The sequence below is a fragment of the Wyeomyia smithii genome, chromosome 3 (assembly GCF_029784165.1).
Source record: "Wyeomyia smithii strain HCP4-BCI-WySm-NY-G18 chromosome 3, ASM2978416v1, whole genome shotgun sequence".
NCBI classification, from domain to species: Eukaryota; Metazoa; Arthropoda; class Insecta; order Diptera; family Culicidae; genus Wyeomyia; species Wyeomyia smithii.
This window is the reverse complement of record NC_073696.1, coordinates 86,654,699-86,666,983: the sequence shown is the minus strand read 5'-3', so window position 1 is coordinate 86,666,983 and position 12,285 is coordinate 86,654,699. Positions and strand designations below refer to the sequence as shown.

The 12,285-nt window shown below is 38.1% G+C and overlaps 1 protein-coding gene across 10 annotated transcripts in view; it reads right to left on the bottom strand.

Moving 5' to 3' along the window:
- The window catches only part of LOC129727122 (dual specificity calcium/calmodulin-dependent 3',5'-cyclic nucleotide phosphodiesterase 1A-like), a 601,383-nt gene that overhangs the window by 143,990 nt on the left and 445,108 nt on the right, over window positions 1-12,285 (bottom strand). For 9 of the 10 annotated variants that reach the window (XM_055684608.1, XM_055684609.1, XM_055684600.1 and 6 more), the window contains one exon: window positions 2,356-2,724. The exons of the other annotated variant lie outside the window; for it this stretch is intronic. Coding sequence is in view for 7 of the 9 variants with exons in the window: in XM_055684600.1 (XP_055540575.1) it covers window positions 2,356-2,724 (369 nt within the window). In the remaining 2 variants the exon portion in view is untranslated. The remainder of the gene's footprint in view (window positions 1-2,355; window positions 2,725-12,285) is intronic. 10 annotated transcript variants of the gene reach the window in all.

Sequence of the window (12,285 nt, the reverse complement as noted above, 5' to 3'; positions counted from 1 at the left end):
AAGTTTTCCGTGAAAGTTTTCTTCGACAAGCAACCCATTCATGGAAACGGAATTTTCAGCCTCTTATCTTCTGATGATCTTTTTTCTACTACACTTGACATATTTTGTCTTCTATTTGTACGAAATTCCGCAGTTGATCTTATTGATAAGATGTTTCCTTCGTTTTCGAGGTGTATTCAGTAAGTTGACCGCAAATGCAATCTTGAATCATCCAATATGGATATTTCCAAGAGCGAAATGACTTCCAGAGGCTGGCTGCTTGCCGTTGTGAAATTTCAGATGGCTAAATGAGCAGTGGAATATAGAAGAACGATTTGAAATTTTGATACCTTTTTCCCCCGATCAACGTCCGACTGGTATTGAAATACTTTCCTTTTTCGATATAAACTTATATTTCATTACCGAAACTGTGTGGTTTTTATTCTCTCGCTTGCTGACGAACTAATCAGTATCAACAGCTCAAGCGAAAAAAAAAGACAAAAAATTGCCGAGCTCAAAACCGCAATAATCTTAAGAGCCACCCCATAGTTTATTAAATTTGTTTTTATTTTTATTTTTTAATCAAATGTAAAAACATTTTTCGATTTTTTCATAAGGAAACCATACAAAAGCCTGCTTAACTCCCCGTGAATTTAAAGGTAGCTTCCCTGAGAACCGACAAACTTGACAAATTGACTTTTTTTTTTTATTCTCGCTTATTTTCCGTCGGTCTAGTTCCGCCACTGTTGTGGCCAATCACCGACGCCCAGGGAGGCGACTCCACACCCAGGACCCTAACTCAAGACCCGTTTATTAACGGACCGGCGCCAACGGCTTTACTTCCTCATGCGATGGAAGGCGTGATCCCAGAGATTTTTCGCCTCAGAAAATCTCCCGGTTTCGGCTAGGATTGAATCTAGACCAGTTTGGGTTGGTTGTGAGTGGATCACGCCACCTCACAACCATCGACACCTATGTCGGCGGTGGGATTTGAACCCAGGCGTCGAGCGTGGTTGGCGGAGACGTTACCAACCACACTAGGCCCCCGCTGACAAATTGACTTGATTGCGATTCTTTAATGGTTGTCTAAAAGCACGTAGTATAGTTAAACAACAATCCGCTGTCGGAGTTCGACCTTCTTGTGGCATAAATTTTGCAGCCGACTATATTATTTGTAAACAGAACAATAACGAGGTGAGCGCTTACCGACACAAGCAGTCTCTTTCGAGCCGGAACGACTAGAGAACCACCTGCTGGAAGGCTGAGAACTAATTAGTGGCACTAATTCTTAATTAACGGATTAGCGATTTTGTTGAGTTTAGAGTCGGTTGATAAAACTGACAATATCACAAAAGCCTGCGGATTGTTGTTAATCTGTACAAATTGCTTTGAACTGTGAACTATGAACATTTGAAAGAAGCGTGGCTTCCAGAATGTTTGTTTTGTTCAAAAATCCAGCAATTCACTTGCTGTTGTCTGTTGATTCCCTCGTCGTGAAACATGCCTGATTGTTAATCATTTCTTTGCTTGGAAAACTCGGTGTTTTTCACCTTCTCACGTATGAGCACACAAATACCGCTTTATGATTCTGCTTACTATTTGCTTACTTTGATGTGACGCTGAATGGCGCAGGAAGTATTGAGTTACTTTGGAATAAAATGGAATTCAAATCACCGGAAATTTATCCGGAAAAGTAAATAACACTTCGGTAAACAAAAAAAAAACGGAAAGCGCTTCACGCTGTAGAGACTTTCTTTTCATAGATCACATGGCTTCGTGAAATACAAAAACGGTTACATGGAACAATATTTGCCAAAGTAATTTGTTGTCATACATTTTGCGCTTAGCGCTACTTACAAATGCTCATACGAATGATTCATCATCAAAAATGCTTGTGTGGAAAATTGCGTGTTGGATTTTGATTGAAAATATCCACTTTGTAAATACGAATGAAAACCCAAACTACAGAATTGTTTGTTATTTTCATTTTATGTATAGATTATCATGTTATTGAATGATATTTGAAAAACATAGTATGGCTTTAGTTCGAAGCGTTTGCGATAATAATACTAGCAATGGACTAATATTTTCCTTACGGCTGATACAATGTCGCTCTACCATGGACTATTTCCATTCTGATTATTGGTAGAATGGATGTGAACTAGTACATAATTGTTATCCTCTTACAGAAGATTGATTGCCTGTCGGTGTCACTAAGCAAGGATTATATTTCTTCTACCATTCCAACGAGAACATCAGGACGTGAGTAAACCGTAAGGATATCGGTGATGTATGTTGCGTTCTATTTAGTTGTTACTGGGGTTCACCAAATAAGCAAGCACTTTCGAACTTTAAACTCAAGCATCGGACACTTACTTGCAATTTGTCCATTACGTGAACAGCAGTCCCCTAGAGAAGACACGCCAGGGCTAGTGGAAGCGGTCGTTGCCGACTGATGGCAATGAGGATGGTGATGGTGGTGATGATGATGATGGTGAAGTTGATGGCAATTGCAGCCTGACGATGGCCTTAGTTGTTGCTGTTGTTGTGATTGTTCTAACTGTAGCAATGGCGGTTTTGTCCCTGCAGCGGAGGATGATGACACCGCTAAGGGCGATGATGACGAAGCGCAAGCACCGTAGTTTGTGGATCCCTGACACGTGGCTTCGTAGCACCCAGTTTGCTCGCGGGAGGCCACGGCAGCTAGATCATCTTTGGTAAATTTGTTCTCCGGTGAGCTTGCCACTGTAATAAACGCAATGGGAAAGAACAAGAGAGGAAGAGAGAGAGAAAAAAAAGAAGAAAAAACGATTTCGATGAAAAATCGTCAGCAAGTGAGGTTTCGCATCGAGCTTATTAGAACACGTATACACAGTTGACACAAAATTTCCGAGCAAAAGATGGTTGTGGTATAATCTGCAGTAGTTTACTGTTATAACTATTAATAAGTAATACTGATATTGTTTCTTGCAGTTATTTGAAGTCTCTACGGATGAAGATGCTATTGCATCTTTTTGATAGAACAAGCTTTCTACGCAAGGAAAACTCGGGAACAATGAACGAAAACTAAAAATTCGAATTTCTACATGCCTCAAACTACAAATTGAAACGTAAACCTTCTAATTTGTACCAGACTCAATTTATACTTCGTTTGCTTTCCATTATATAAGCCCTCTTTGCCACTCGCACAACACATTCCACTGAGAACATCGAGGACATGGCTGGTTCGTTCCCATTTCGTGGTCAACTAATGCAAAATACTTCCACTTACGGGAGCCTGAAGTTTTTCATTCTGTGCCCTGATGAGTGGCACCAGCTGAAGTGATTAGGTAAAAAGCTTGCCTTTTGGTATGTCTATTAAATTCCCTCCAAGCAGTACACCATCATCCTCACCATTAAGGATCGACAATATTTCCGTCCTGCTGGCAGAAAAAAACTGGCGGCCGCTTTAAACATGGGGTCGGAGATTATTTTTTTCCTTCGGGCAGAGATTAAGGCAATCGAATATTAGATTGCAAAGCTGAGTATGGTGCATATGTGAAACACGCGTCCGTCAGACTGTTGTTTTGGGCCACTCTGCATGGCTTTAGGCATTCTTAGGAACGGTAGGCTTCGAAAGCGTGTATACCTTTTTACGATGCTAATGAAGCTGTTTTTTTTATTTCGCCTTAAGTAACGTAGTTTGTAAACAGTAGCTCGTGGGTTAGCAAGCTTAATTGGGAACATAGCACAGAGAATATTCGTTCATTTAAAGTATTTGTTTATCTTATTAAGGTTTAAAAGCAAATTAGATAAAATAATGCATGTTTGATAATGTTATAGTGATTGTACTAAACGGTTCATCTTTCACTACAATCGGAAGAGTTTATTGAAGCAGAATGCTCTCAATTAGGTTGTATTTCAATTTGCGACCATGCTCAGCACTCGGAACGTCCATTATCGGTATTGATGGTATTTCATGCGCCATAATGTCGTTAATACTATGAAGCAGTTCGACTGAATTCGGTGGGGTGATGATGGTGCGCTTCACGACAAGTGAGGAAGCGTAGCCTATTTGTATTACTGCGATCTAGAAAATGATTTCAATTACATTAATGGAAGACATAATTTTGGCTGAGGATTCTGTTGTTGTTGCGTTTGTGTTTTATGTTACCGCACAATTGTATTTTGCTTGTGGCTTGATTTGATTAAGTGCTGATTTGCTATTAAAATAATTGGCGATGACTAAAGCCCAGCTTATTTCACCTAATTATAAATGTGCCATTCCGCGAGACAGTTGAACATATTTGTTTTATGCAACAAAACCGTTCAAATAAGTTATGTGAAATTATGTATTGAATGCGGAAATAAAGTCTTCAAAGTCCAGTAATTTTTTTTATCTCTTGAGGCATTGTCTTTGCTGTTCGCACATTTAGTTTTTTACCATTTTGCAGTGCTACTCATTGAGAAGTAATCTGCTCTGTGTTATAGTGCTTTAGTCTCCTCCTTCAGACTCAGTAACCGCCTTCCTTCTAACAGCGTATAACGTGCTATAGTTTATGATATTATATCGAAGCTTTAGACTAGTGGTTATTGGTCTGAAGGGAAGTTTTGTGTGGAAGAGTCTGAGAATAAACCTATACTAAAAGTCCTTACGCCAACGAATGGCTTGGTTCTACTAAGATTCGAACCTTCACTTGTTAAGCAGAAAAATTGATTGAAGACAAACAAACCATAAATCCGGTACACCACAAGACTTATTTTTTTTTTAATGAAAAGAGGAAAATTAGATACTTTTTGTCTAGGACCATAAAAAGTTATTGAGAACTCAAAATACAGTTACAGGAAAAATAATAACAGTTTATAAAACCAGATTGAACAAGAGCCAAGCAAGAATTGAAACATTGTTAATACATATACATTAAGAAGAAACTGAAGAATTTTTTTTCGAGACAACTGGGAAATGACCATTTTTAGCATAATTTCACCCTTTTACATTATTCTCTCTAAGGAGGATGTTGTGGTAGAAATAAATACCTTAACATATCATCCAGTCACTAATGCAGCAATAAAGCACACCTTCCGTGTGTCTACTATACTCAGCGCAGCCATGCGCGTAGCAATAACGTTTGTTCATCAATCACCGAAAATTATGCAAAGAATGCATTTTCGTCGAAGAATTGAATGTAAATAAATTACCTAGGTTTAGCTATATAAAGAAATCTCGAACAATAAAGAACTTTAGTTAGTCGATTTTTTTAAGATTTTGAAACAATCTCCGGTGACTTTGGTTGCAATCAGGCTTGTCGTTCGTGACTAGCGTGTGTGACAATATCTTTTACTGCGAAAACAACTGCTTTCACACTGCTGGGCAAAGCGACGCACTTGCTTGAAGAGAGCAGCGAATAGTGTGTATTTGAAGAGCATGCAAAAAAAAACACCGCGGTTGAATCTGTAATATCTCTTCAGGGAGATAATAAATTGGTGAGCTTTCTTACACGAAAGGACATTACGCTCAAATACTATAGGACAGAGCTCACTGCATTGCTTTTACTGTGCGTTGTTTATTTTGCATCTCGAAACTGAAAATTTTTTTTAATATAGCCGCGCGTCATGCATGTGTGCTCTTCGAATGCTATAGAATTTATCCCATCAGTGCACACCGTAGTGTACTTCTGTGTATTCTCACTAGAGTGATTCAGCACTCTTGTTTCTCTCAGCTGTGGCGTGAGCAGCAAGTGTATTATTTTTTCTGCGAGCTGCAGAAACACAGCATAACGCAGAAGCAAAACGTGTGCTGCAAACAATTTCTACACGTAGTGGGCAAGAAGTGAGCGGTTATTATTCACTCTGCTCTTTCCACACATTGAGGAGAATAACAAGCATGGTCGCAATGTAACACATTTTCATTTCCAAGCGGTGAAAAGTGAAGGAAATTGTAGGGTTTTCGATTAGAAATGTGATTATCCGAGATTATTTTTGAAAGAATTAAATTTAAACGTTTGTTTCTGACGTTAAGTTCAGGCATTTCAACGGTACAGTCTTTTTTTGCTTTCTTCTCAGATTACGTTTTCTGTTGGCTTGGCAACAGAGCATCACAAAAGGAGATAAAAAATGTACTTCGTGTGTCGATTCGGCATTATTCGGAGGATGTCTTCGGTATAGCGAATGTGGAAGAGTGAAAAAGCTGTTTCTATACAGTCGTGCGTGTCCGCACAAACAGCGCGTTTTGGTAACAGCCCGAATCTACTGGAGACACTTTCCCTCTCTTTTTTTATTTGCCTAAGATGGATGTCGTGTGACGGCTGTTGAAAAGGCTGTGGGTAAAGAAGCGTAAGGGGTAAAATACAGACTGCTCGGCACCTTACCGGCAGCCTTCGTGCAAAATTATGCAAACTCTGAAATAGAGCGAAATACCGAATGTTACATAGAACCATACATGCCATCGTCGACACGGGAATAAGGTGTACGGCAAAAAGAAAACATTCGTGTATGGAGAACTATACGGCAACGTTATAGTCGCGATACATTTTATCTTTCGGCTGGCTTCATTTTGCCAAAACCATTACTGTCATCATCGCTCTCGGATGTCATCATGAAACTGTCATCGCTTAGTACATTTTTTTCCCTGATTATGTTAGGTACCTATTCAATTGGTCATAAAGACGAGTCACATACTCCCTTTTCAAGTATTTTTTTTCAACTAAATCACGAGGCAAGAACTGACAGAGAACTGAACTATTCTTTTGGCAAAATTCTGAATCAAAGAATAGAGTTTCTTTCTAGTCAATTCTATCGCCAGCATTTTCTACGTTTGAGTAATTCTTACGCTTTATGTTAGCAGGTAGTTGAGGTGCCACTAACTCCATGCAGGTCGAAAACAACCGTTAATGTCCGTTAGTCATGTACGGCGGTGAACGAATAAACGGAGAAAAACACAGACGTCTAACGGTAGGCACTGGTTATAGTACAATTCTCTAAGTAATTCCAACAGCAATCGTTCGATGATTCTCTCTCAGGATATTATGCTTTTTTTTATTTTTTATTTTTATTAATAGCCTTTCGCGTTTTTTTTCAGTAATTTGGATTTTGTTAAAATAAATCTTAATCATGTATGTAGTTACGGGGAGCTTCACAGCCGGTTACAAAGTCCGCTTCGACAAGCGGGTGATCTTGGGTTTGAATCCTAGTAAAATTGGGCCATTCGATATCAAAGGACACAAACATAATTTTTTTATTCTCGTTTATTTTTCATCGGTCTAGTTCCAATTAGCGACGCCCGGGGAGGTGACTCCTCCTAGGACCCCAACTTACGAACCGTTGTTTAACGGACCGGCGCCAACGGCTTCACTTCCTCATGCGATGGAAGGTGTGATCCCAGAGATTTTTCGCCTAAGAAAACCTCCCAGTGTCGACTAGGGTTAAATCTAGACCAGTGGGGTTGGTTGTGAGTAGATCACGCCACCCCACACCACAACCATCGACACCTATGTCAGCGTTGGGGTCCGAACCCGGGCCACCAGCGTGGTTACCAACTACGCTAGGCCTCCCGCGAAAATAATTTTGTTGCATTATCTTAAAGTACAACTTCTAGAGAAAATTTCCACAAATTTTCATAAAGATCTGAGCAATAAGCAGAAAGTTAGAGCGTTTGAAGTGCGCTTCAACAAGGCTGTATAAGCTAAACTTGATACTTCATACGCGTTTTTCTTCGAAGAGTGTTTCTCAAAAAATGCCTTTGCCGAGTTTACGATTACGGTAAAACTAATGAGCCGATTTCCCTAAACTTCTTTTTAAATGTTCGTTTTTAAATTTTCCGGTCGTTGAATGGTCGTTTTTTGCTATACGAAGTTTAACTTTGCCGAAGAATAATTTTTAACGCTCAAAACATGTTTTTTTTTCGAGAAAAACGTTCCTGTTTGCACTGAAAATAAAATACTTATAAAGTTGATCGGCCGAGTCTCTATCGTAAACACCGCAAACCCCTGCAACAAAAAATGTTTCGGGGAAACGGCCATTACACTGGTCATTTTAGGTCTCATCCTAGAGCTTAAACTGGAATAAAATAAAATGAGCCTTTTATTATAGCTTCCGAGGCGGTTAGAGAAAATTCGAAAAATTTACGTAAGAAACACTTAGCACCCCGAGATAATTTAAGCCAATCTCGAGGTATAACATTTTTACGAAAATAGTTGTAAATTTCGTAATAATTTTTTTTTTACATTTTATAACCGTAAGACGCCCGAGAAAATGAACCAAGAAATCCAGAAAAAAAATTTTTTTGACCGCAAGTGTTGCCAGATAGATTATTTTTGTATTTAAAAACTAAATTTGCATTTTTCGGCTACTTCAACAAACTTTATTTTGAATTAGAAAAAATTAATTACGAGATTCAAAACTATTTTCGTGAAAAAGCTATATCTCGATATTGGCTTATATTACTTCTAGGTGACTAGTGTTTTATACGTAAAATTTTGCGAGAAATACGACAAAATTATCAAATTTAAAATAAAATTGGCTGAAAAATGCTAACTTAGTTTTTAAATACAAATATAATCAGTCTGGCAGCACTTCTGGTTGAAAACAATATTTTTTTCGGGATTTTTTGATTCATTTTCTTGATGTCCTACGTCTTTAAATTATAGGAAATAGAAAAAAGTGGTTTTGACAAAAAATGTGCTATCTTGCAACAAAAAAAGGGTCCCACAGAGCTTGGAGTCGAAATCAAAATTGGGATTTTTCCGAATAGACACTAGATGAATAATTTTCCCTACTTTGAGCAAATCTGTGATGGTCGTGTCCAAGTTTGTGCTTTTTCGTGGTCATTTCGTATGGAATAACCCAGATGCATTTGCAAAATTAATCATATAGTTGATTCATCGAGTCATTGAAATACAATCTGCAAGCAGTATATCTCGATAGGTCAATACGGTTTCTATCCTAGACGCACTACTTCTACCAATATTGTACAATTTACCGCTACATGTCTACCAAATACGATGGAAGGTGCTCAAATTGACGTGGTTTCTACGGATTCGAAAGCAGCATTTGATCGCGTCGACTATAGTATCCTGCTCGCTAAGATGGAAAAATCTAGGAGCAGCTTCTACTCTCGTACTATGATTGAGATCCTATTTGGTAGATTGGACGATGCATGTTAGGACTGGATCACAAATCTTCATGTTTTTCGAATTTATCGGGTGTTGCGTAGGGCAGTAATTTGGGACTGCTGCTTTTTGACTTGTGTATAAATGACGCATCGTTATGCTTTTGAAGATTATACAGAAAATCGCAGACTGTGTCGAACTCTAGCGACTAGTCAACATTTTCCACGAGTGGTGTTCTTACTACTCACTGACAGTTAGTATCCAGAAATGTCGTGTAATTTCATTCAATAGAAAAAATGGCCCGATACTTTATACACCTATAGCATGTTTGGTCAAGCTTTAACTAGAGTTAACCAGATTTGAGATTTTGGTGTCACATTGGATGCAGCGCTATCGTTTAGACCACGCGATCTGTTTTTGAAACATATTTTGTAGTGTGATATCCTTACAACGCAAACTGGATTACAAGAATAGAATCCGTACATCCTAAATTTGTACGTTACGCCCTATTTTACGCGATTCGCGACGGTTCGAAGCACAGTGCTTTGTTTGTTAATATTTGTAATAGCCTGAAGACATATTATCATTAAAGCCACTAATTGTCACATGATTCTAACAATAAACAACAAAAATAACAACAGCAACAATTCTGAAAAATGTTAGAGATGGAAAAAGCTTTAAAACATGTAAAAAAAGTTCACGTCGTTTTGATAAAATTATCCGCCACGTGTAAAAAAAATCGTGTATAATAAAATTACGTAAAAGACAATCGCGTAAAAAAAGAATTCAGTACATTTTTAACTTTTCACTAAAAGTTTTGTTATAATTTCGAGTTCCATGAAAAAAAAAACTTGACCCCTTTAAATCATCATTGGACAGTTTTTCTGTACAACCAAAGGTTTCTGAGCTTCAATACACTTAGTAAAGCTTGTATTAAAACGCATACTCCCTTTTGGAAAATTACGCTTGAGTCTGAAAAATTTCTACACCCGTGCAAAATACCCGATTTACTGAATCAGATACGTGTGTACTATGTATTTTCATTGAACAAGTTTAATTGAGTCTTTTAATGGGTACAGCGTTAGAATTAACAGAAAAATGAATAAAAAAATCAAAATATGCGGAACTTCAAATCTGTTTGGTTTCCAAAAAAAAAAACAATGTTTTGGTAACGATCAAATTAACTCGTTTATAGTAGTAACCTCTAAGAATCCGTAACGACGTGAAACCATGTAGATCGAAAATCGACAGTCTAATTAAGCAAGTTTCCGTATCTTTTTTTTTTTTAATTAATCCGAACTTATGTTTAAAAATGGTCGAATTTGATTTCTTGAATGAAAAGCATAACTCAAAAATGGTAAGACTTTTGGAAAGTTTGGGCAAATTAACAACATTTTGCTGAACTGCCCCTGTTTACATAGTTGACGTAACAGCCAACACCATCATTGCGAGAAAAATGCGTTTCTTTTATTTTAACCCAGATAATTATATTGAGATACAATTTCAACAAAATAGTCTGTCAATTTTATGAAGATTGGTGTTGTAATAGAGGCCTCACGGATTATACGAGTTTGCCCATGGTAATTAATCCAGAAAAACCGCTACGCCAGTTTATGCGAATAAACATGAATTTTTCACAGATTGTTCGCATAGCTTGGCGTAAAAACTCGACTACTTCCCATCCCACTCTGCCTCGCAGTTGAATAAGTTTTATCAATCGTGTTTCGATCAAACGTCAGTTATTGTCCATCGACAGTTTCAATTAGACAAATACGCACAAACACACATACAAACCCACACACATACACACATGCACAAAAACTTACATTCACGCTAAGGTGGGTAATTGTTACAAGGAAAAATGCAAACTTGACAGCACAGAGCCAGAAAAAAAATTTTTTTTTGTTCAATTTAAGCCCCCAGACAATGCCAAACCTTCCGATTATGGATTACTCGTGCCTCTGATTGGTGCATTACATATGCATGTACATGAATTTGTATGAAAATTAGTATAGGAAAACTTTTTCGCATGTTTCTTCCTAGAGAGCTATCGATCAATCCACTTCCGGTAGTGTCAGGATTGTTTGGGGCCCCAAATAGAACCATAAAAACGTTCTGGCGAATCGATTGAATTTACCCACCGTCATATACACACACACGTTCAATTATTTTATCTAGTGCAAATATCCACTAGTAGGAGGAAAGGACACGGTGACTTTAGACCTTTCTAGGGCTGAGTGTTTGTAAAAATATTAATATACAATACAAGAGTTCAATCCCCCTTTCCCCTTTCCCCCTTTCCATGGAATATTTGTCGAACTAAACGACTTATCTTAGACGAACAGACAGTAGTTAGACAGTCGAGTAAAACGACTTAACATAGACAATTGCACCTTGTATGGAGTGACGCCAGTTTTTGCAACCAATTGGCAGTTACGCCAAAACGTTTTTCCAATATTTCTCTAAAGTTTCAGAACAAAATAGTTTTCTTTTCAGTTGTAGTGTATGTATCTTAGGGAAAGGAAGCTGAATCAACGAAAAAGTGCATTTTGGTCATTTTGGCTCTTACATCAACCATGCAAACAGGGGCAGTGAATTGGACAGTATTTATTATTATTATTGAAAGGTCTACTGCTTTTTCTAGGCGTCAACCAGGTTATGTTTTGGACAATCAAATCATACGAGTGTTACACAAAGAAAACGTTCCAAGTTTTATTGAATCATGAAAGAGTACTACTAATCACTAGTTGAGCATTGTTCAATTATAGAGAGGACTTTAAAGACATTTGCTATAAAATAGAACACAGTATGGTTACATTTTGAAGCAAGCGGGTGAGCTCAGATGTATAAATTTCTCGGCATGTTTAAAACTTCACATGGACTTTTTAGCACCGGATGACAAGCCATTCGTTTCTGAATGCGGGAGGTAACAGGATATGCTCTGTCGGCAATTTGTGCGCTCTTTGTCGCCTGATCAGGATTACAGTTGTTGGCCTTTTTGTGTCGGCGCTAAATGCCTATCAAATCAGCCAATGGATCTGTCGAATCTTATTCTTCCCCTGGGTTATTGTTCAAGGGTATCATATCCGGCTGGGAAAATATAGGCAATGCGTGCCAACTAGCGAATTCCTGTCTAACGGAGACTGTTGACGGCGGAAATCAGAGACGAGGCTCTGCAGCCGGATGCTTGATATTTTTCGATAAACGTCACAATAAGATT